Source organism: Microtus oregoni, unplaced genomic scaffold (genome assembly GCF_018167655.1).
Source record: "Microtus oregoni isolate MIOR12 unplaced genomic scaffold, Mior012 000013F_ref0000133, whole genome shotgun sequence".
Classification (NCBI taxonomy): Eukaryota; Metazoa; Chordata; class Mammalia; order Rodentia; family Cricetidae; genus Microtus; species Microtus oregoni.
Genome location: NW_024543072.1, coordinates 40,277,504 through 40,303,504, shown reverse-complemented (window position 1 = coordinate 40,303,504; position 26,001 = coordinate 40,277,504). Strand labels below are relative to the sequence as shown.

Here is a 26,001-nt window from a genome sequence, read left to right as displayed (position 1 = left end):
GTGTATATTTCTGACATAGGGCCTCAGAATTAAGCAGTCAATATGGAGAGGGAACCCATAGGGAGTGGGTGTGTGACTTTTCCAGCCAGGCCTCACACCATTCACAGACCAGGTGGCCTTGAGTCCTTCTAAATCATCCATCCAGGAAGCACTAGACATCTAGATTAACGATTTCCATGGGGACATGTCTCTCAGGTCATTTACAGGTCATCTTGACCCTTTCCTCTGAGAGGCACTTACGCAAATCAGTCTGCAAAACTGGGCCAAGACAATGTCAAGAGTCTTTAGAACAGAAACTGGAAGCACTGACTAAGCAGATCCGATCCTCCACAGGGGCCAGGCATGGTGAAATCACATCCAATTGGCACACCGTCCGCATATTAGTGTGAAGTTAGTAGCAAAATTTTGGTCTCAGCTCTGCAGCCCCTACTTTGCAATACCTTTGTGTTTGCTACTGATGTGTGTCTTCTGAATATCCAGTTCTATTTTTTTTTCTGAAGTGCAAGAATCAAGCCTATGGTGTCAAGGGTAAAAATGCGTTGTTTTGGTAGGCAGTCCAATTGAATGGGTAAGGTGTGTGCTGTGAGGTGGAAGGCAAGGTTCCAGTCCTGTCATCCCATCCCATTAACTCTCTTCTTTGAGATGGTTGAGCCTCCTTTTCGGATTCCTGGCTTCTAGTTCTATCAAGCCCATCCCTCAGTCAGTTTATAAAGAGGGACTTATAAAAGGGCTTTGTAAACTATAAGACAAAAGCCACAGCTATGGAGCTGAGTCTTCATGGCTTTCCTTTGGTCCTTTACTCTCTCAATGAATAACACAACGATGGCACCTGATACAATGACAGCATCTCATGGCAAATGGAGATGGTAGGAGGATAACACTGGAGAACTGTGGAGTGAGAAGAGGCTTTCCCCCACCTTTCCATAGAAGACAATGGTGCAGAGAGGAGAGCCCAGAGAAGCAAATGTGCCCAAGCTGTGGGTGCCAGCAGGCAACACTCATGTTCATGAAAGGAAGCTCATGTGGCTGTGGGAAGGAGATGAAAAGCCTCATTTCCAAGAAGAATATGAGAACGGAATGTCTGTTGAGTGCAAAGGATCTTGGGATTTACAGTAAGAGGAGACTAGGCCAATAAGTCATCGGAGCAGGACCTAGCATAAGACCAAAAGGACTCAACTGTTACTTTAATAGTCTCATTTCCGGTCTACTCCTCCCACTACCATGTTTCATCCACTTGGGAGGACATGTTCTTATTCTACTTTATTTTATTTTATTTTATTTTACTTTATTTTATTTTGAGACAGGGTCTCACCATGTAACCTTGGCTGAATCTCACTATGTAGACCAGGTTGGCTTCAAAATGCCGGAGATCTGCCTGCCTCTGTCTCCTGAGTACAGAGGACCTTCACAATTAAGTCAGGATCATGTTGTCAAGTACCTGACATTATACTCACTGCAATCTTACATGCCAGTTTTCAGTGGGCACTGATACCAGGGCATCCTTAGACACAAGTCCAATCACACGGTCTTAAAGCAATGATAATATTGTTTGACTTCTGTCAGACACACAGAAAAAGTATTCCGTTTTCTAAGTAGCACTTCCAGGAATGGGCCATTGCAACCTGGGCTATGTTCCTTAGTGGGAACTCAAGTTAGTCACGGGCTTACAGTTTTTGGACTTATTAAGACTTTGAAGGCCCTGGAACCATTTAAAGGTACTACTTGCCTAATTCTGTCAAAGCTTATTGCTCAATTTTAATATTTCTATGAAAGGCACCAATAATCACAGCTATGATGATGGTGGTCTTTGTTGTCTGTTCAATGCCAGAAACTGCTAAACACCTGATTTGCTTGTATCCTGAGACTGGGATTTGTAAAGCAAGGGCCAGAATGATATTGAAGAGTGGCCTTAAAATCAGGAGATCTTGATTTCCCCTTCTCCCCATTCTAGTGCGTACTAACAGAGTACATCTGGTCAAGTGGGCTAACTTCTCTGGAACTCAAGTTCTTTACCTGTAAAGTAGGGAGATAAAATCTCACATGGAAGGGTCATCGAGGATTAAGGCACACATGAATGCAGAGAGAGCTGTTCAGCACAGCCAACACCCAATAGGGATTTCATCACTTGTGGAGTTGAGTCATGGACAGTCAGAACAGAAATATAATTGAATGAGAACTAATTAGAAAGGGAAATGAATCAAGATAACTTAGCACAAGCAAGACACCTTTCCATACTCTACTTAGAGATGATATTTTTTCATCATCAACTCCCCTTTTTCAGCCACATTTTTTAAGAGAGGCTTTTTTTTTTCATTTATTTATTATCCCAGCTGCCGTTTCCCTTCCTCCTTTTCTCCAGGACTCCCCCCACCTCCTTCTTTCTCTACCCTTTAATCCATTTCCCCTCCATTTTTGTTCAGGAAAGGGCAGGCCTCCCATGAATACCAACAAAACATGGCATATCAAGTTTCAGTAAGACAAGTATTTCCCCGGTTATTAAGGCTGGGCAAGGCAACCCAGTATGAGTAATAGGATCTCAAAAGCCTATAAAAGAGTCAGAGACAGTCCCTGTTTCCCCTGTTAGGAGTCCCACAAGAGGACCAGGCTACACACTGTAACTTATATGCAGAGGGCCTAGGTCAGTCCCATGCAGGCTCCTTGGCTGTTGGTTCAGTCTCTGTGCGCCCCTGTGAGCCCAGGTTAGTTGATTCTGTGAGTTTTATTGTGGTGTCCTTGATCCCTCTGGCTCTTTAGTCCTTCCTCCCCTTCTTCTCTGACAGATCCCCTGAGCTCCATCTGATGTTTGGCTCTGGGTCTGCATCTGTTTCCATCAGTTGCTGGATGGAGCTTCTGAAGCCACAGAGACCTTGAAACAATCTGTGATATGAGAATTACAGCAGATACTGAAGCCTTTGTTAGCAAATGATCAGGAGCATCAGAGGGAGGGATTTGGGTACACAGGCTCTTGGTGAGTCTAGTGGGAAGTTTCCTTATAATTACCTTGCAACAAGTGTTCTGGGTTTCCAAAACCCAAGTGTCCATATTGCTCCCAGTGCCACACAGCAGAGGAGCAACCCCCCACTCCCAAGACCCATAAAGCTCAAATTAGAATTCCAGGGGAGAAACCTCAGGCTTCAAATGACTTATTCTTCTCACAATGTATGAAACGATCTATAAATACATATTTTAACATCATGGAGTTTAAATATTATTACACATCTTACTTGATGTCAGATTTTGTTAAATGCATGTCGTTATCCCAATTTACAAAGGTCAGCCATGTGGCAGTGGAGAATAGAACTTGATGTTTTTTTTTTTAAATCCCTTTTACCAGTACGTCTGCAGCTCAGATAACCCAGTCCTTTTCAAAGAGCTTTGGGCTTTCTTTTCCCCCCTTTCAAATGAGATTTTAATGAGTATCATGTGGATAAACTCTTTACCGAGGTTTGAAAAGATCCAGAGAAACGCTGTGGTAGGAACAAGTAAACCATTTTGGATGAAATCACAAGCCATTTGAATGCTTCTCATCTCTCTGGTTGTGTCAGAACCTTTTGGCTGCATCTTTTCCCCCACAGGAATGTTTTCGTCTCCATGGCTAGGTAAACAGAGTGTGCTTGAGGTTGCTCGATTGCTATTCATGCCAGCACCGAGTAGCATAGAGTGACCTACTTCCTGTAGCATCCATAGAAAGCTTCAGTGCTTTCCGTGGAAGCTGATTTAAAAAGCCACCCTCTGCTTCCCACAGCTACCACCCACAACTACCCTCCGAGTTGGCATTCTGTGGACTACCCAGGCCCCCTATTTTCTTCCTTTTTCCATCCTTACTTCCTGCATTGATTCATTTTATTCTTCCTTTGCCCATTCCTGGAAAAGAAATGGGGGGGGGGAGCTTTAAAGGAAGTTAGCATTTCAGAGTTTTAGAGTATAGCATTTTCAGAGAATATCAGGTAGGGGTGTTAAGGCAGGTCAGGTGATGTTTTATCTAGCCTCTCCTCATATACATAATATACTGAAGGTTAGTACCTGGCTAAACGCCATTTGGAATGTGGAAGAGTCCCCATGAGGGATGCTAGACTGAAATTAGACACTTCAGTCAACGCTAACTCTTTAGAAAGACAGACTTGATTGACACACAAATAAGCCAAAGGCCACGAAGAAAGTCTAATTTGAAAATCTCTTGAGATTATTATCCAGTTATCTTGCAGAAATGTAGCTAGCCTGCACGTGACTTGGGTCTGACTATCACCAAGTGTTGTGTTTGATTTTTGTGGCATCAACGAGAGGTCAGAACTAGAGAGATCTTGGAGACTTCCTTCCCATCACCAGAGGACAAGGCATATCAGATCCATAGAATTCATACCCTTGTCCAGTGGTCTGTGTGCCTTGTGATCCCATGTCTCATCCCCGGGCCAATGATCTACTGAGACCTTGTTTACATCTAGCGTGGTGAATGCCACTAAGCTGAAAACACAGACATTCAATGAGCTGCATCTAGTCATGGGTAAATTCGCGACTCCAAATCTCAGTAAATCAAGAGGGTTCTGGTTACCTGAGAAGAGAAATTCCTGTGCTTCTGTTGGTAGCTGTTTGACGCTTTAAGCTGTCTTTATCTGAAGCTTTGCTTCAGATAGTGCTATAGCCATCGATGAAGTTTATTTAGAGGGAGAGAATCGAGAACAGGATAATAGAAAACATCTCTGTGGTGCCAGTGCATTGAATGCAGAAACAATAGGAGCTGCATTCCTAATTGGTCTATGGACATCTTCACAAAAGAATTCTCTGGCTCTGGGATCTCACATTTTGTCCTCTTAGCTAAGCATTAGCAGGCACACACTCCATGCAAAGCATCAGCGCTCCTGGCATCTGGACTGAATTCAGGCCCAGCGGAGTGAGCGGTCTTATATGGTTCTCGCTCTCGGATGTGGGATCATTCCACATCAGAACAGCTGGTTCCTGTGGTGAGAGAGAGGTGCGCAGTACCTCAGCCCAAGGCTGGTCTCATCGCCTCGCGTCTCTTCACTTTGTCCTTTCTCTCTGCTTACATCTCCTCTGTCTGCCCCTCATCTTCCTTCACAGATGGCCAAGACACTAATGTGCTGCTGTCATTATGTTTATGAAACAAGTTGAGGTCTTTAGAGGCTGCTGTTCCAGAGACATTAAAGCCTGGTATCACATTTGATACCAGGGTGGAGATTTGCAAGATAATTAGTGATCCCTGACTGTTATTAACCCCTGACTTAAGCAGGCTAATTCTTTACAAAGGTGTTGAAAGTTAATACCACGGTTAATAGTTTGAGTCAGAAGAGCATAATGAAACCATGTGGAAAACTGGACCTACCATCAATATCTTTCAAGCACCAAAAGTAGGGAATGGAAAGGGAAAGTTTTAAAAAAAGAATGAAAGGAAATTAAAATGAAATAGACTAGTTCTGTCCTAGGCCCAGCTTTTCTAATATTTTTAATAGTCACTATCAAAAAGACAGTACACAACTGTTACATTTCAATGTAGCTGGTTGGTTAACACTATTAATGATGTGACCTCAATATTTTTGTTTGTGTGTGCACATCTCTGGAGGTTAGGTATCAGATTTTCTCTTCTATCAAACTCTGCCTATTCCTCTGAGACAGTCTTCTGACCTGAAGATCAGTGGGATTTTTGTTTTTGATGGTGAGCAAGCCTTTGTGATCTGACTGTTCCTGTACTCCCCTAGTGCTGGGATACAGGCCTGTGCCCACACTTGACTTTTTACAGTGGTGCTATGGTGTTGATGCTTAGCAGCAGCTGCTGTGACCTACTGCATCACCTTTCCCCCGAAATTAGTTTTTGTCACACAAGGAAACTCACAATGGCCCCTGGGATAGCATATAGTGGAGGTGGAGGTCAGTTTTATTTTCGGAGATGTTCTCTTTTACGTGAAATTATTTCACAAATAAGATAAAGGCATTTGTAATGTCATACAAAATAACCAATAAATCTAAGTAAATTGAAGATGCCCCCATCCCCTGACAGCAAGGACCTTCTTAGTGGTGCCTGCTACTGTTCCTTCAATGGAGCTCATCTATTCTTGGGGGAGTCCCTCAGAAAGCATTTTAGATTTGCTTTCAAGAAAAGGTTGTGTGAAGACGAAACTAAGTTTGAAATTCTAAACAAGGCCCTTCAACAGGAGGAATGGCTGCCAGGGGTGTCAACATGAACCTTGAAAGATGACAGACAGGATCAGTTCAGCAGGTGCCCTCCGCATGAGACCAAGCATGGACAAGTAAATGCCACCTCCTGCCTTGACCTCAGCAACCACACCACCTCATTACTACTCAGCAGAACTCAGCTGGAAACTCAGGCTTGCTAGCAGTGAAAAGGGGTCCCAAGACGCCCAGACTGTTCTAACATACTCTAAGCAATTCGCCGAATTAAATGCTCCTTAAGAATTTTCCCAATTAAATTTATACTCCAATTGGAATTGTCTAGTTCATTGAAGGGGGGCATGGCGGATCTGGTGCTTAGGAGAAGATTCTGATACTGACTTGATGTTTCTTGACAACTCAGATCAGGTCCTCTCAGCATGAAGACATGCACGAAGAAGGGAGAAGGCATGTAGAGAGTGAGGGCATGTTGTAACACCAGGGGGAACAATTTCTGCAACAAAGTTTTGAGTGTCCTGACGTAACCCCACAAAGAGACGACAAACTCTCAGCCCACAAGCTATCATTAGAGCAATGACTAAGGCTCATTAAAAGTGATATCATCTCACTCTGCCTTTTCCAACCCAAATTTTCTCTCCTAGAACTTTCCCTGCCCAACGCCCCACCAATACAGTTCTCTGGGGACATGCAGCGCCAGTGGTCTCTTGTGGCACCAGATGTTTGCAGCCATGTGATGAGGGTCTTCCTCAACAGACTGGGGTACAATGTGATGTTGTGTGTATATCTTTAAGTCTATACACACATCTTTTCAACCCATGTGGTTCAGATCTGAGAAGAGGTTTGACATTAATGATAACATTAAACTTGACATGATGGTGCCCATGTGATCATCAAAGTTATCAAGGACTCTTGAAGGTCATCTACATGGTTGCATCTTCCCAGAGATGAGGAAGCTCAGAGTTAGGAAGCTTGCTCAAAGTTCCTCAGATCATGGCCAGTCCTCCTGAGTCCCACTTCTTTATCTAGTCACTGAAGAATGCCATTCTCATTCCGAGTCTTGTTGATCATTAATTTGGTTCATGTTTCTGCCTAATAGAATTGGGAATGACTTTTACCTCGCTGTGAACTCCTTAGGATGGCATTCAAGACTCTTACAAGTGCCATTAATCTGGATTCTGAGAGTAGGTCCTCTGAGGTTCTCCTCCATATCCCACACCCCTGCAGCTTAACTAGACCTCCTGTGATTCTGACCACGTGCATCATCCTTCTGTTCCCTTGCACATATTGTGGCCTTCAGCTACAAGTGTGTCCCCAGTATCTTCCACCGTTTTCTTGCTTCCCATCAGTGTTTGCCCAGCCAAGTCTCACCTGACATGCAGCATTGGTGTCACTTAGCCCTGGCCACATCTGAAATTTCTTGCTCTTGGAGAGTAGGAATACATGGTTTGATTTCCAACCATGACAAACATAATGTGCTCTTGGAATATTTGTTGTACACAAGAAGGAGTGGCGCTCTGCTTTCTTCGTATTGCAGGATTTGGGGAGATAATGAAGACATGAGGTTTGTAGGAGCAAGGATAAACATGGAGAGAGATGAGATAGCCTTCCCTTTCTGGAGACCTCAGCCCTACTGTGTATTGAAAGGGTCAGTGCTGTGACAACTACGGGACCTGTGACATCTGGAAATAACCATAAAGGGTCCTATTGGCATTTGTTTCATTCAGTAAATTGCCACAAAGGTCCTGAGTGAGCCTCAGTGGCAATCTTCTGAGGCTTTGGATTGGAGTAACCATTTTATCACCTCCCGAGTAATACCCTTGGAGTCTCAGGACTGGCTTGGATTATAGTTCTTCTTGGGGGAGGGGCATTCACACCAGCGTGTAATGTTCCAAGCTCAGATTTCAAGCCTGATGGTGAAGAAGTTGGCAGAGCGTTTACTATGTCCTACTTGGTCTTTCATCAGCTGATCGAGCCAGATATAGCGTAAATATAAATACGTTGCTAGTTTAGCATTTGAGCTCTTTCATGTCAGATCCTATGAGGAGAGGGGAAAATGCCAAGTAAGAAACTATCATCTCGTAATTATCTTGAAACTAAGAATTGATGAATGCTCATGACAGACATGGTGCCCTCTTTCCTTCCCCCTCTTGCCCTCCACAGTGAGCCAAGTCTGTGCAGAATCATGATATCACCATTCCCAGGGATGGGAATGCTTAACCCACAGAAGGGTTTAGAGGGTTAGCCTGGAAGCCACTGCCAGACTGTGCTAGCCTCGCTGCCCCCATGGAGCACTTTGTCAGAGTCCGTGCTGCTCCTCTTCTTTCTTTGGTACCCCCATGCCTAGTGTCGTGAAAAGCAACACCTGCCTCTTCATTGAAATATAGTAGCTGTTCATAGGTTTTTTAGTGAGCTGATGAAGATGTTCTAGAATTAGACAGTGGGTGAGGGTTATACAACATGATGAATACACAAAATCTCACTAAATTAAAAGGTGACTTTATGGCATTTATATTGTATTTCAGTTTAAAAATAAGTCACGCAGCCGGGCGGTGGTGGCGCACGCCTGTAATCCCAGCACTTGGGAGGCAGAGGCAGGCGGATCTCTGTGAGTTTGAGGCCAGCCTGGTCTACCAAGGGAGTTCCAGGACAGGCTCCAAAGCTACAGAGAAACCCTGTCTCGAAAAACCAAAAAAAAAAAAAAAAAAAAAAAAAAATAAGTCACGCAATACTAAGATCTGGAACAAAAGATTAGATTATTATAGCTGTTAAGGTCATAAAACACCACATGGCCTTTGTACTTTAGGGTGTTCTCTCTCTCTCTCTCTCTCTCTCTCTCTCTCTGTATGTGTGTGTGGGTGTGTATGTGTGTCTACATATTCTGAGGTCATGTTTTCTGCTTTGTGAAAGGAGTAGAGGGCATCTAATGGTTTCTTTGTCCCTGTCCTCTGTCAGGTTGGGTGTCTTTGGTTCAGGTACTTCCTTATCTTTGCTAGCTTGGTTAAAGCAGAGGTAATAAGTCTGACCTACTTGATGAAGATCTGCTGGGAAACAAAATCTAGTTTGTGAAGTGATTTAAAGGGACAGGTGCTGCATCCTTTTGAATAGTTATAGAAGGGGCTGAGTGGCATCCAGACATGTCTGGGATAAATCTTAGACTAGGTGGAAATGGTTCTTGAAAAGAAGCTGGGCTTGATTACACCATAAATGCACTGGTGGGTTCTGGAATACTGATGATTTTTATCTCTGCTGAGATAAATACAGACTTTGGTTCCCTGTGCAGTGGTCAAACAGGGGCTTGGGGAGGATATGTTTGTAGGGAAGGGTGCATTTGTAAGGAGTCTTCTAGTACATTGATGGATGAAAAAGCATGAACGGTGCCTGCAGGATATACAGCCATGTGCCTGCAAGAATCGTTGATTATTGGACCTGCACTCAATTTGTTGGACTCTTGCTGCCTTAAATGCTTACCTTCAGAGATGCATCCAAGGGTGTTTCCTCAATTCTGAATGTAGAAGACTCTTTAGAGGAAGGGTGGATGTGGGAAGCCAGTATCACCACTCCCGGAAACAAACAAATACAAAAATGCCTTCTGAAACCCAGGTCTGAAACGCAAATCTTTTCTTCTCCATCTCTTTGCCTTCTGAAGCTCTCTGGATTCTAGGCCAATCATATGCAAGATCTCAGATGATATACCAGCCTGACAGATGACAGAGCCTTTTAGGCAACAGAAAAGAAGGGCCAAGCATGAAGGGGGATTCTTTGTCGGCAGCTCTCCCTCACAGTCTCAATTTACTCTTCTCCCTGGGGAGCGTGCTGTTGAATGAGGGAGGCCATCATACCAGTGCCTTTCAGGGGTAGGCCAATGACTTGTGTCCCATACAGAACCTCAGTGACCTGCAGAGAAGACCAAAGAAGATATCTGTTCCTTCCTCTTATCCTCCTTTGGTTGCCTGATCATCCTTTTCCCTTTCCGATTAACCATGAGGCATCTATTTCCTCAGAGAAGACCATTTCTTTACCTTCTTGCATGTTTTTCTGAGGTCAGTTCCTCCACTCACAGTCCCACAAGGATTCATTATGCATTTTCACTCATGGTGGACTGCTTTAAAACATTGTGAAGGTCATCATTTCAATTAGAACCTGAGTGCCTAGCACAGGGCATGGTGCATAGTGCATGTCTAGTCTGTGACTATTAAATCAATAAATAATACCAGCTCTTCCATAAATAGTGAAGGATAATTATAAATTCTATACATATTTAAAGTTGCTTTCCGCTTTGTGGTTGTGATACTTGATGAGAAAATATTTTAAATGTGTCTATTAAATCTTTTTTCTATCTATGTCATAATTTTTTGGCTAAAACTAATAAATTTTGAGAGAAGAAGTATGCCTTTTAAAAATGAAATTTTATAAAGTGGTGATTTGTTAAAGCGTGTATAGCAGAACACTGGTCCCCCTTTGGGGTTGTAGTAGTTGTTAAGGGAAACATGGTCTGAAGGTTAAGCAAAGTCCTGGAGAAGGTAGATTAATCCATTTTCTCTATTATAAGATGCCCGATGTGATATCGCTTAGGACTAAGAGAAAAGAGGGTATGTACCCAGGGTGTTCCTGCAGCAGCACCATAGTGTTTTAGGAGGCCACTTTTTTGTTCCCAGCTGCTCAGCCCCAAAATAACCACACATTATATTATTTGCCATACTGTTTGGCCAATAGCTTAAGCATATTTCTGGCTAACTCATATTTTAAATTAACCCATCTCCATTAATCTGTGTATCACGACAAGGCTGTGGCTTACCTGCCTCTACTGTCTCTTACGGGGCTATATGGCTTCTCACTGACCCCACCTTCTTTCTCCCAGCATTCAGTTTAGTTTTCCCCACCTGGCCAAGTTCTGCTTTGTTATAGGCTAAAGCCATTTCTTTATTTATTAAACCATAAAAGCAGCACATAAACAGAAGGACTTCCTACATCACCATAGCTTGTACTAGAGTGCAGAAGGCAACAGAGTTTTTAGGTATTTTTCTATTGATGATAGCCTAGCTTTCATCCAAATCCCTGAGAAGTGAATGGGTGTTTATACCTGTGATCAGGGCCCACTTCACACCACTTTCTTCACCCATCACATCTGCTTTGCAAAACTGAAGAGACAAACAAAAAAGAGTAAAAACACTCCTTTTTCTGTCATGACAAGTTATCAGACATCTCCCATGGACTATGCAGCCTATGCGTATGGCTTCAAAAACATGCCATCAGCCCCAGTGGCTCTTCCGTAACCTCCCAGGACTGCTCCATAAATGCCAGTTCTCTGCACAATAATTACCGACTCCCTCCTTGGTAGATTCATGGGCATCTAGGAATAATTGCTGCAGAGCTCACACGTCCAGATTTATAAGAGGCAAACAACCTTGTATTTACCCCCGGGGATTATCAGGTGTTCAAACTGTGCAATGTAAAGGATGCTATTGATCACAGAACGAGGGGGAGAATTTGAATTTTCACGTCAGTATTTATCTCACTGGGTGAGAGTCTGGCTCACTAGATTTATCATAGAAAGACCTGTGGGGGATAATTCTCCTCTTCTCTAGATCTCTTGTCCTCCTTGAGTTTTATAAGCAGCAATAAGTCTACCTGCGGTCAGAACCCTTTGTTGTCTGCAGACAGAATTGGTTTGTTGGTACCAGAAACCAGTACTATGGAATCTTGGTCTAGTACAAAATCTCACCCTGTAATTTTGGTGTTTTTTTCCCCCCTCTAGAGATCTCAGGGAATACGGAGGACATCCCTCTGGTGCGCTGGAGGCAGCAATGGCTGGAGAATGGTACTTTGCTTTTTCACATCCATCACCAAGATGGTGCTCCAAGTCTCTCTGGACAAGACCCAACAGAAGAACCCCAACATGAGTCAGCAGAAGAGGAACTAAGGATCCTACACATCTCAGTCATGGTAAGAGCAGGCTAACCCCAGCCTTCCAGTCACACATAGCTTGTGTTTACCTTGATATTAAGAGTCTTGGTGTCAGCACCATATTCGTAGGTTTCTTGCTGTGATAACATAATATCTTAGGTGACGACTTACAAAGAAGCCTGCAGTTCTCTGTGTCAGGTCTCTGAGTCAGTTCTTCTCTGGCGAGGACCTTCTCTGCTCTATCATATCATGACAGATAGCTATGATGGGGCCAAGTGTGGACGTGGTCATGTTCTAAACATGTTGAAAGCCAGAGACGCGCTATAGTTCCCTCCTAGGGCATTCTGCTGATCAATAGGGGACTTCCCAGAGGCTTCACCACCCACCATTATTGACATTCTAGAGACCATGCTTCCAACCTAAGAGTTGTTCAGGGGAAGGGGACATTTAAACCAACACAATAGATGTAGCTGTTTGAAATACAAATCCATAAAGGTCATTGAACATGCTGATGTGTAAACTTCTCATTTGTGGGGAATGCATCCACGTGGGCCATAAAAGTTGTAGTTATTTCTTTTTTCTTTATCTATTTAAAATTCTTTTCACTTTATATACCAACCCCAGTTTCCCCTCACCTCCCTTTTTGCACCCCTACCTCCCCCCATCCCAGTTCACATCCACTCTGCAGAGGGGGTAAAGCCTCCCTTGGAGAGTCAATGAAGTCTGGCATACCAAATTGAGGCAGGACCAGGCCCCAGACCCCCGGTATCAAGGCTGAGTAAGGTATCCCACTATAGGGAATGGGCTCCAAAAAAAAAAAAATAGGTCATGTACCTGGTCCCATTTCCCTCCCAACAGATCAGGGTGCATAACTGTCACCCACATTCAGATGACCTAATTTTGTCCCATGCAGGTTCTCCATCTATTAGTCCAGAGTTGGTGAGCTCCCATTAGCTTGAGTAAACTTCTCTGTGGTTTTCCCCATCATAATCTTGACCATGCCTTACTCATATGATCCCTCCTCTCTCTCTTTAGCTGAACTCCAGGAGCTCAGTCCAGTTCTGTAGATCACAGTTGCATCCATTTCTACAGCATCATTTTCCAACTGTCCTTCCTAATCCTAAGCCTCGAAACATACCCATATATGGAGGAGCATTTTGGTTTCTTGTGTAACAGTCTTGGCTGTCCTGGAACTTGATTTGTAGACCCGACTGGCCTCAAACTCAATGAGACCCTCCTGCTTCTGCTCTGCCTCCCAAGTGTGGGGATTAAAGGTGTCCGTCACCACTGTCCAGTGATGGAGAAGCTTTTTCAAACCTTAGGTATTATCAGAAAGTCTTAGAAAAGAATTATTCAGTTAATATTCTGGAATAAATTAAAATACTTACCCCATGAAGGTTTGTTGGATGATTGACTCTCTCAACTGTTTGTTACTACCAAATCTTCTGTCTTTTCTCCCAACCACAAGAAATCAGCACCCTGGTTTCTCTTATCCATAGTAAAGGGTATGCCAATACATGCTTTATATCCCAGTTCCAAAACTTCATCACCATCATCACATCTACATGGAAATGTAAAGTCTCAAGAACATGGTAAAATTCTTCTCAAAGTACTAGGAACCTGAATTTAGGAACAACAATAAAAATAAATGCTATAATGACAGGTTGTGACGGGTGAGGGGTTTGGGGTAATATTTCACTTACTGGTGAATACTTAGCAATAGAAGAATGTTTTTCACATGGCTAGTGCATCATCAATATTTGTGTAGCAAATGTTACTTTTTTTTTTTTTTTGGTTTTTCGAGACAGGGTTTTTCTGTGGCTTTGGAACCTGTCCTGGAACTCACTCTGTAGACCAGGCTGGTCTCGAACTCACAGAGATCTGCCTGCCTCTGCCTCCCGAGTGCTGGGATTAAGGGCGTGTGCCACCATCGCCCAGCAAATGTTACGTTTTCAGTGGAGACAGAAAATGTGCATTTTATTTGACATGAATGTATTGGTGAGCCAATGCACTATCTGTTTATAAGAGGTTCTGAGAGTTGGTTGACACTTGACCGATTACACATGGGCTATGTGCTTAGGATCCTGCTACCTCAATGCTAAGATGCTCATATTGGCCTGGCCTAAGTCTTGGTTTAATTTTAATTGTTCTCTTGCTCTGGTCTCATTACATATTATTTAGTTCTACCCAGCACCACGTTAGCCTGACCTAGTGCAGAGAACAGGGTAAGTTTTGCATGTTTTGTTACTGATGGCAACCATGAAAAAATCGGTACATTTTATATAGCTTGAAAATCTTCATAATCCAAAATTTAGGATGAAAACTTTCCCCATAAAAAAACCTGGCCTATCTATATTAACCTAGTCATTCAAGTAGGTACTTGCACAGACAGACCCAATGTATATACATCTGACTGAACTTTTGTATAGTTAAAAGAGCCATGAAGCTTCACTTTGGATTTTATGCTTTCATAATCAATTCCATTTTATGCCCATATCTACCCAGAAAATAAAGAAGAAATCCGTGGTAAAGTAAAAACAAGAAAAGCAAATAGTTTCATATCCCCTTTTTATAACTCATCTCCCTGCATTCTGCCCATTACAAGTTCTTTACAATAAAGTGAGTCTTATTTTTTAAAATACTGGTTTAAAATTTCTCAGAATATAAACCTTTCATTTCTTCTTTAGTCAGTGTCCTCATAGATAACTGGCAGGATAGGTTACCTTCGTGGACCCAGGCGTGTTGTTTAAACTACAGGAAATGAGAAGCTCCAATGTCCATGTAAGGCTATAAATGAAGTGGGAGAAAGGAAGCTACTCTACCTCACAATTGAAATTAATCAGTCGACTCATGGGGGAGAGGAGTTATGGACCCTTAATCAAAAGTTCTATGCTATATCAGGGAAGATCATCTTCTTCAGTGTGGTTATGGCTTCCAGAGAGTGGTGAGATCAAGCAGGCATACCATGTTAGTCAGGGACTACATCACCTTCAGGTTGATAATACCATTTTCTTCCATCAACCCAGCTACCCCTGACCTGTGCTGATAAGTAACTTTAGTTCTGTTTCTGTTTGATTCAAGTCAGTTACAAAGGGCTTGTCTTTGTCATACCAAAGTTTTTAAAAATGCCAAGTAAAGAAAACCATACAAAATTCCAAGGATGAACGTTTGGTGTGGTTATGTCAGAACATCAGCCCCTGACTACCAGAGATTAAGACAAGGCTATGTGAGAAAGGGTGTTTGGCAGGGGAAAGGATACAGGATAAAGAACTGGCCCAAGGGAGCCTGCAGCTTACTCTAGAGGCTGTGGCCACACAGTCAGTGCGGCCAGGACCCTACCATCTATCCTTAGAATGTAGTGTTCTAACCAGTGCTCCAGAATGCAACACGTGTATGCATGCATGTTCATCAGTGGCTTTAGAGAAAGATGCTGATCAAGAGTGCCGCAGGGCTTCAGGTAATACATCGTGCTGTAGAAATCTTTGTGAGCTGCACTCCACGGTTAATGGCTCTGCTCAGAGCCCTGAGTGGGAATTAGAGGGCAGTTGACATTGGAATGAAGAGGAAACATCAGCCCCAGAGCTAGCTTTCAGATCTTTTTGATAATAAGTTTCTACTTATCCAATGTGGTCATCATTTTCCCATAATTTTCCAAATAAAATGAGTATTTCTTTCAGCTTCCTTTTCGTTTACTATATCTCCTTTTTAGGCAGGCTGGAGGAGGTGGAGGTGCAAAGGGTACACGGGAAGGATGAAGCTGGCAAGTGTGGTGTTTCCTCTAGCTTAGCCTTTTTGGTGTGGTCAGATCTCATCCTTATAAATACTCAAAAAGTCTTTGACTTCAGCCTGGGAGTGGGATTTCAGAGTGCACTGAAGATAGCTGCCTTCCCGTCCATCAGTGTGGGGAAATGGCTCCTCAGTGGAGCCCACAGCACGCCAGTCCTCCCTGTTCTGCTCCCTTCCCATTTCACACACCACACACCCACACACCACGCACCCACATAAAACACACCCCCACACCAAACACCCCCACACCACACACCCATATACCACACCCCCACACTCCCACACGCTACACACCCCCTCACCACACATCACACACACACACCACACACCACGCACCCACACACCCACACACCCACACACCCACACATACACACACGCTACCTTGCCATCCTCAGGATGCTTCTCCAGAAAAAATTTCAAAGCCTGAAGTTGAGGATCTGCCCTCAGCTCAGGAATCAAGCCTGAGGGTATCCTGTTTGAAGATGTCATTCTGAGAATCTCTGATGGCCTCTTCTGAAGAGACCTGGGATGGGTAGATTGTATTTTATTCACTTTATACCATATCCTTTAGCAGTAACGTCGGCAGCTATGGGAGGCGTCTGAAGTAGTGGCCTGATAAATGTCAGAAGATACTAAAACCTTTTGGCCAGTCATAGTTTTGGACAGTGATCTGCACATGCATGATATCACCCCAGATCTCTTAGACAATAACAATACCAGAGTTATTTTTTATGAACTCTAATGACCATTAATGATGCACTTTTCAGACTGGTTCAAAATAGAATCATTTGGGAGAAAACTAATGCTATTATCAAAATATGAATATGCCCCACTTTTTATCTCCCACAAAGAAGTTTTATATTTAAAAGTTTGGCAGGTAGTCCTAAATATTCCCAGAATGTATGGAGGGAATGAGGGGTTTGCGAAAACCTCAAGTTTACATTTTTCATCTGTAGCCACTCCTTCCTCAGGTGTGCTGCCTTCATGCAGAGGCTAGTGCTTACGGTCATATTTTGCTTTCACTACATTTTATTTCAAACACAACATGTAAGGAATGATAGAATGTCTAATAAAGGTGTCTTTTCGTATCCTTCCGAGATGACATGAACGAGAACGTGCAAGTTGTCTCTCCTACCGTGCCATATATGAATCTGTCATCGGCCAAATCATAGGGCTTGAGCAAAACCAATACTCCAGCCGGGAGCTTGGCAATTTAAAACTTTGAAAAAGTTGCATTTTTCTTTCAATCACATCCTAAAATTTTTGAATTAGTTTTTCAAAAGAGTCACCATTTCTTCCTTGCGTTCAATAATTGGATTTCTCTTCTGAAATCTTACATTATTGCTTTGAGGGCCAAAGGATATAGTTTAACCTCCTGCATGATTCAAACTGGCTGAAGAGATTTATTCCAAAATTTACAGCATAATTGACACTTAGAACCACGACAGCACAGAAGCATCCACGTTTGCAAACTCTGAACAAGTGGTAGCAGAATCGATGAATCAAAACTGAGTGAGAATTTTAAACCAAAAGTGGAAAAAAAAAACCCTTCAGCAACAAGGCAAATTGTTTATTCCACAGAAGACTAGATTTTGACACGATTTACATCAGATAGTCAGAAACTGTGCAAATTTAGATTTCTGCATGGTTCTTCTACTGATTTGCCGTATGATGCCCATTTTTCTTTTTCGAGTATGTAAAAAGAATCTAATGGTGCATAATAGAATGTAAATGTATTGTCTCTGTATTTCATGGTTGTAATTAAAGATAGCAATGTTAATAAATTTCCTAAATGCACATAGATTGGTTAAATTTTTCACAGCAACCAGCCTTCAGTTTTGTCTGTCTATCTGTCTATTGTCTGTGTAGTTTTTATTGGGTTTACTCCTACTACTAAAGAATGTCTTTTGAATGTTAGCTTTCTTGCGCACAATTTAAAATTTTGTGTGTGTGGTAAAATGTCTTTGGGTTTCTATGTGTCTTCTGAATATTCTATGGACAAGCCAGTCAGTCAGGGGTAAGCGCTGTCCAGGACCACTGTCCCTAGGTGTGTGAAGCCAACCATCCTCAGGTTCCTGTAGATGCTGCCTGTCAGAATTCTCAGAGGCTACAACCCTTAAGATTCCTGATCCTGGGAGTGTCACTTAACTTAAGGAGCAGAGTTCTCTTTTGAGAAAAATATCATAAATATCAAATCTGGGGTACAAAAAAGAACCCTGCTGGTACTACTAGAAAGTTCTGGAGTCTTTTAAATAGAGAAGGACATTTAAGAGAGGTTCATTCTGGAGAAGCAACCTTTGGGTCTCTTTACAGGGCACACAATGGCATTGTGTTGAGAGTCTCCTTCCTAGCTCTTACTGTTCTTCTCAAGGCCATACAGTTATTCAACCATCATACATCATTTTGTTTGAAGATTGGTTTCTTTCATTTCTAGGACGCAAACACCTGGGATATAGGAGAATGGTCTCAAATGTGGAAATCATTGCCGTCAGGATCCGCAGGAGTTGGCAGAGGCTGCTTGTTCATTCCCAGCTTCTCAGACCCCTGAAATAATCACACAGAAACTAAATTATTTTCAATACTGTTTGACCAATAGCTTAAGCACATTGCTGGCTAACTCTTATATCTTAAATTAACCCATTTCTATTAATCTGTGTATTGCCATGTTTCTGAGGCTTACTGGAAAGGTTCTAGTACATCTGTCTCCTGTGGATGGCTACATGGCTTCTCATTGACTCTGCCTACTCTCTCCTCCTCTACCTGCTTGGAACTCCCACTTTGCCCTGTTCTGCCAAGCTACTGGCTGAAACAGCTTTATTCATTAACGAATAAAAGCAAAACATATACAGAAAGACGTCCCATAAATGGGCATGAGAGACAGGGCTGAATGCTTTTTTCTGTACCTTTTGCCTTTAGCAAATTTACTGTAAAAATTTATTAGCAAATTCATTAATCAAAGTCATTTTGCAGGTTTATGGTCAACCAATATTATTTTCGTCATTCAAATCAGGAGGCCCTACTTAAGCAAGGCCAATCTTTTGATCTTCAAAAAACAAATGGAATTGCTTAGGTATGCATTATACCTTTGGGATGGAAAGGACTGGAATAGCAAGTCAAAAACTCAACAGTCAGATCCTGATTCATTTGCTTGCCATTCAAGGCTTCTGTCAAGTGTCTGGGCTGACTTCCTGGTCATACCTGCATCTGTCAGTGGCATCACTAGATGTTTTCCCTTCCATTAACAAAATGGCAGGCAGTTTCTAAAGTAGTCAACAAACTCTCTAAAACAAATGTCTTTGCTCTGTTTGTTCGGATGCCGGTTATGCAAAAACCTAGAGGTACCAGGGTTCACAAAGAGTATGGCCCAGACCTCAGTGAAGTTTGTCTTGCAGACTTCCCTCACCTGTCACCATAAAATGGTTCTTCTCCTGCCAAAAAGAATTGGGCTCAGGTATGTGAGCTCCTTTGCAGATTCAGAAGCTCATCCCTCCTGTTCCTACGCTTTCCTACGCTGTCCCTCTCTGTGTCCCTTGTACTGGCAGAGCTGGGCTACACTACACCTGCTCTTGATTTAGAGTTGGAGGCAGAGGCTTCTAATGCTGATTTTACCACTTCAGGGAAGACTTGCTGACCTTTCTGGAGGATTCACTATTTCATCTGTAAGATGACCGCATCGGTGAGATTTTCTAGCATTAGAGAGTGGAGCTTCCCTTAGGCTCTATCTGTGTAGTTCCCTGCAGGACTTCATATGGAGATGGGAGAGACAACACTCTCCTGACTTTTTAAAACAATAGATTTTCCAAAGGCAGATTCCCACAGAGGGAAGCTGGAAGGTTGCAGCCTGGCTCCTTCGCATCCGTTTCTACTGTTTTGTTCTATGTGTTAGGTACACTCTCTGTTGCAGTTTTCTACATTCTGATGGTTTTACATGTTTGAAGTTCCCTTTACTCGCCAAGGAACCTCAGTGGTGACCTCTTCAGACACAGTTTTTCCAACTTTGTTTCCACTGTTTCTGTTTTCCTTTGCTCTAATTCTAGCTCCTGGGGGTGAAGGGTGGGGGAAGGTGGATCTCACCAGTTACCATAGTTCCTCTTTGTTCAAAGGTTTCATGTCATGTTAATGGGTAGATAGATGCAATCCTGTTCTTCTATGTCTGCTGTGGTTAAGGAGGAGTGGACTTAGTGACACATTCCTGATCCTGGCACAACTTGGAAATTATAAATATATATATATATGCATACATACATACATACATAACAATGCTTTCACTGTTTATTTATTTGGCATGGTAAGCACACTAAGTTCTTACTTGATGAGCTGTGAGGGGCATCAAAAGATAATATAGGCACCATCACCATCACTAACTATCATCATTACAATCACTGTCTTCCAAATCTGGATTTGCCATTTGCTACATACCAAGTATTATTTTAAGTGATTTCCATGTATAAATATTTATCTCCTATTTTCATCACAACATTACACAATACAAATTGTAACTTTCTGGTTTACCAGAAGATGTGAGTAAGGAATAGGCAGGCTAAGTGTCTTATCTACTTCAACAGCTATTAATTTACTGATCCTGAATTTGAATTTGCGTAGTTGACAGAGTCTAGGCTCTATGTGAGCACATGCATGTCTTTGCTGGTGTGTGCATTTGTGTGTGTGGATTAACACAGACAACATGCATATGGAGGTAAGTAGACAACCTTAGCATGATGGTTCTCACTGTCCTCCTTCGCCTATCTTACGTTTGTCTTCAGATATATACGGCTAGCAGGGCCATGCGCTTCTGGGATGCCTTCGTCTTGATCTCCCATGTCCCATTAGGAGCGGAGACATTTGTGCTATGCACCCAACATTTGCATGGATACTGGAAATTCCAACTCAGGTCCTCATATTTGTGAGGCAGACACTTTTACCCAATAAGCATCTCACTAGCCTTATGGTCCATGCTTGCAGAAGCACCCAATTCAGCTCTGTCCTAAAGGAAGTATTCAACCTGTAATTAGTATTTAAACATGTTCATTAGCAGCTTGTGTAGTTTTGTGGTCCTTTGTACTTTGTCATATTGAGTCTATGAGCGCTAGGACCCATTGGCATGAGAGAGCACAGCTTTCTGAGGCTATACCAGGCAGCTGACCTCAGAAACTCAGATTCCGTTCAGCTCCACTAAACCCACCTGCTAACCTTGGCTCTTACACTGCCCTGCCTCACAGCTGGCTTTGGACTTCTTGGCAGGGAAAGAAGAGACTGGTTGGGGAATTCCAACTCTGACATTGTTAAAGCTGTGTAGCTATAGACTCAGGTTTCTCCATATATATAATATCAGACTTTTGCGGGGAAGTTTTAGGAATCAGAAAGATCTCTTTCTAAGCGTTGCTGACTTGCCAAAGATTTAAACAAATCATTGACTCATTCTCTCATTCCAATATTGATTCTTTCATTTAACAATATTTTTTATGCTTCAGACTTTTTTAGATAAAAAGTAGACAGAAATTGAATATGACAAGGTCCTGGTATTGCAGAACTTGAATCATTTTATTAATACTTGACATTTGAGGATGGCCCTGGGCAGACCTGACAGCCAGGTGAAACTTTTGTCATTTGTTTCTTCTCTCAGTTTTGCTGTATGTCCTAAACTTCAGCGAGACCCACCAGCTTCTCTATCTTTCCAGGCACCAATGTAAATAAAAAATGGGTTAACTTCACAACGATTTTGCTGCCTTTTTTACCATCTGGAATGTAGCTCACTTGACACAGAAACTGACAATAAACCTTCGAGTATTTAGTTTCCCCACATCCCTGAAGATCCTTTTGAGAGCAGGAGTTGTAACCTTTATGGCGTTTAAGTCTCTTGCAGAAGACCCTTGCTTGGTTCACAGAATGCATATGGATTCTCACAACCACCCGTGAGTTTAGTTCCAGGCTATTCGAGGCTCTCTGCCTTGCTGGGGCACAAGTGTACATGTGGTGTGCATAAACTCTTACAAGCACACAAACACATATTCATAAAGTAAACCAACTTTAAAGCCAATGTTCAAAATAACAGTTGTTGCTTCCTTAGCCTTTGTTTGCTATCCACAGAATTTCACAAGAGCATTTTTTGCCTAACAGCAATAATTTTCTGAAGAAATTTTGTGAAATAGGTGAAAATTACTCTGTGTTCCAGAGGTAAACACTGAGACTTAGGGAAAAACCACATATACTTTGAGAAATGAAGGGAAGATTCGGGGCACTTGTATCCAAATTCATTTTTGCTGCAAGATTCCTTGAGAGGGTAGCTTCAGGGCTGGCCTGGCATGTCCATATTTCCAAGGTGTAAGGGAGTTTTATTTCTTTTGGCTAGCACAGCAGAAATTCTACAGCTGATGAAGATTAGGAAGGTACTTACGGCACTGAGCAAATCGCCAATGTAGTATGATCTCCGAGTTACTTCAAAAGGTGAAGTATAGCACCAGCCAGTGAGATCCGGGCTTCAAACCAAGACTGAGGTTGGCTATGAGAAAACACTAGTCCTTGAGAGGCCTATTAGGCCTGTAAGTTCTACAGCACTGAATTTCAGTGACATAGTTTATGCCAAGGGCTTCAACTATAAGAGAGACTGATTCAAACCATAATTCTATTACTTGCTAGATTTTCTAGTGACATTGTTGAAATTGCTTTATCTCTTTAAACTCTCTTTAGGACAGGGATAGTAATAGATCTTCTCAAGGGGCTGTTTTGATGATTACATAGGGGATTCTCATAAAGCACTTCCTACAGTGCCAGGACTATTGGAAGTGCCTGGTAAATATCAGCTAGGTAAACTCTCGGCATACTATGCAAACTGCCTGTAACAATTCCGTGTGCAAGTTGTTACCCAGGAGGCCACTACCTCAGGGAGCCATAAAAGCAGCTGGATTCATAGCGACTCCCTCCTGAAGTCCTGGAGGATCTGTGCTTAGGGAAAAGATTGAGGCAATTAGGGCCATGAAGGCAACAGAATTGGTCGATTACAAACTATGGCATGTGTTCATGGATATCCAGGCCCTGATAGGCCTCTGCTTCATTGTTTACAACGTTTCCTAGCTGGTGTCCTAGCAGGTATCCTATGGTTTAGGCTGATAATCTCATCTGCAACTTCTCTGGAACTACTTCATTAGTGCACTTAATTTTTAATCAAGCCAAGTGATGTCATTATGGGAATTCTTTTTCTACCCAGGTATCCATACATACGAAGGTTGTTATTCCTTCCATGCCCAGTCAGGAGAAGAAGACATATGATATGGCAATACTCATGGCTAACATTAAGGAAAAACTAAGAAATTTTGACTCCTGCTACTGTTGTCTCTCTCCTGACAATTCTGCTGCTTCCTCTTCCTTAGCCTATCAATCAATCAATTTGAGGATTTTCTTATAGACTTGGAGTAGCCTTTAAATCTGCTTGTAAACCCAAACCCTTGGGCTCTCCCTAGACACATAATAGACTTGAATATAGAAAATGGAGCCAGCTATAAATCCACAGAGAGAACCCTTGCAGGGACAAATATTATCTAAGCTAGGGGTCTATAGAAGGCAGTTGGTAAGCCTTTTCAGCTCTGAGGGCATGGAAGCTATCTCATCGGCTCAACTCTTACCAAAGTACTTCCTAAACTACCATACAGAATAGATAAATAGATCGGCATTACTTTTTTTAAATTTATTTATTTATTAAAGATTTCTGTCTCTTCCCTGCCACTGCCTCCCATTTCCCTCCCCCTCCCCCAATCAAGTCCCCCTCCCTCCTCAGCTCGAAGAGCAATAAAACTTTATTTACTAAAGCAAGCAGTGAGCCACATTGGGAACATAGGCTACAGTGTGTCAATCTGGTCAAAGACATTCTCATCTTGTCTTTAGAACCTACAGAGACTAAAATCTAACAACCTGTGAGGTAAATGCTAAAGTTCCATCCTCAGTGTGAAGAAATGACAGCTCACTAGTTTAGTCAGTTCCCCATAAATTTGTTTTAATTATTACTTAAGGCATAGATTATTCTTGTGAGAAATTTAAGGCCACGTAGTAGTCACGAATTTAGAGGACCTCCAAGCTCCTTACCTGTTCCTGTGAGATACTGATGGATTCAGTCAAGATACACGTTGGTATGAATGCTGCAATAATATAAGCAGGATATTCAGTATATGAACACCACAATAGTATAAACAGGATATGCATTATATTCTATTTTTCTTCTGCCTGGTTTCAACTTTGGTCTACACAGTTGATGTTTATGAAATGTCAGGATACGTGGAAACACTCTTTCGGAGCAAAACACCATAAGGGTGTAACAATGAAAGTAGAACTATGCTCCCAAACACGATGTTATGATGAAGTAGTCTAGTGTGGGAAATGGTACAGGATGCTTTCAAAACCTACTGGTTTCTTGCATCCTCGCTGAGGCTCAGGGTGGACAAAGGCTTTCACATTTTGCCTTGTAACATCAAATTTCCAGTATCAGCTGACATTTACTAGACGTCTTGCTTTTCTGAGACGATGATGTCAGTAGCTCCTCCTGAAGTCATGGAGGGAGCTGGTAGGGGCAGGTACTTTTAGCTGCTGCCATGCTATTTCTGACTCCCTCCACCCTGATACCTCTACCCCCGAGGCTGACATCCTCAAACGGCCAGAGATGAGTCAAGTCGCTGACTAACTTGGCTTGAATCAGATGTCGATTTGTCGATGCTGTACTGTGGCTGAAAGAAGCAAGTGTTTTATTGAGTAGCAATTGGAACCTGCTAGTTCTCTTAGTCTCAGGGTCCCCAACCCCACATTTGGGACTTGTGGTGGCCCGTGCTATGAACTCAAATACCATAAAGAAGGCAGGGATGGATGGAAGGTGTGCATGGAAGATATAAGGGAGTTGCATATTCATTTTCTCCTGTCTAGTATCTTATCTAAGGTTCTGAAAGGAACTCAGACATACAAAAAATTGGGATTTGTAAGAGTGGACATGTCAGGGTCTGGCATTTGTTGCTTTAGACACATTCTTTCAGAGTGCGCTAAGCTGTTGTACAGAACCACACTGGAAGACTCAGTAGCCCAACAGTGGTGATGCAGCCATCTTTGATTCACTTGCCTTTTTCTAAATGCCATACAGTGTACATGTCCAAGTCACCAGTCCTGGATTTCAGACGGCTATGTTGGTCCCAGTTCTTCTCAATGTTAGGGTTCAGAGCCAAGCTGCAACATTTGAGACAACCATGTAAGGCTTGTTCCCTCTCCTTGGACACTGACTAAGGTGGGGATAGGGCAATATCACCCCATCCAATGTGGGGCTGTGTTGGAAGCTTCCATGAGTACAGACCCAGCTCTTCTAGCATAGCCTGTATTAGACCTGAATGACGTCTATGATAAGAAGAAACAGGTCGGTATGTCAAGCAGCTTGAGGTTAAGGCGACTGAAATCCAAGAGGAGGCCTAGTATCCCCCTTTTATCAGCAGCCCCTAAAATTTAGGCAGGCCCCTCTGGGTTTTCATCTGAAAATGTGAACTTTGGCTGGTACACGTTATGAAAACTAGAAGTTTTTAATGCCGTATTTTAATGTACTTTGTATAAACATTTTTAAGTATTTTAATTTAAATTGACTGATGTTTCAAGCTTAAGCTTATTTCATTCTTTATCTGAGATGAAAATACCAATAAAAGCACAGGTTTGATGGTCTGGCTAATAATTTCCATGCAAATTAGAAATGATCTTTTATAACATTAATGATGAAATTAAAATGTTTTACACTTTTGCCATACCTTGGTGTGCCAGGTACTAGGAACACATCATCGGGCATTGTCCTCCATCTTGGGATATTCAGGTCAGATGACCTTGCGAGTAGCCTCAGGCTATCACATCCTGGTAGTAGGAAAGTGAAGGACGTGAAAGACAAAAAAGGACGTGAAAGACACAGAAGTCCCTAGATGGCTACTTGAAAGTAGTCTATGAAGAAATTTTCATCCCCTACAGCAACTTGGCTCCCCCTTTCCCATTCATGAACATGAAGCAATAGTGTGTGGGGAACTGAAACGGCGGGATTGTGTGGCTATGGGTGAGGTGGAAGGTAAAACAGTCTCTCTGGGAGGGAGGCAGTTCTTCCCACTGTCTTTGGGAGAGGTTTGATGACTGTGGTCGTTCCCCAGAGCATAGAGGAGTCTCTAGGCAAGT

The 26,001-nt window shown here is 42.5% G+C and overlaps 1 protein-coding gene across 2 annotated transcripts in view; it reads left to right on the top strand.

Annotated features, from left to right (window-relative positions):
- The window catches only part of Astn1 (astrotactin 1), a 324,436-nt gene that overhangs the window by 109,340 nt on the left and 189,095 nt on the right, over positions 1-26,001 (top strand). For both annotated transcript variants that reach the window (XM_041662555.1, XM_041662554.1), the window contains exon 2: positions 11,897-12,084. In XM_041662555.1, coding sequence (XP_041518489.1) covers positions 11,897-12,084 — 188 coding nt within the window. The remainder of the gene's footprint in view (positions 1-11,896; positions 12,085-26,001) is intronic.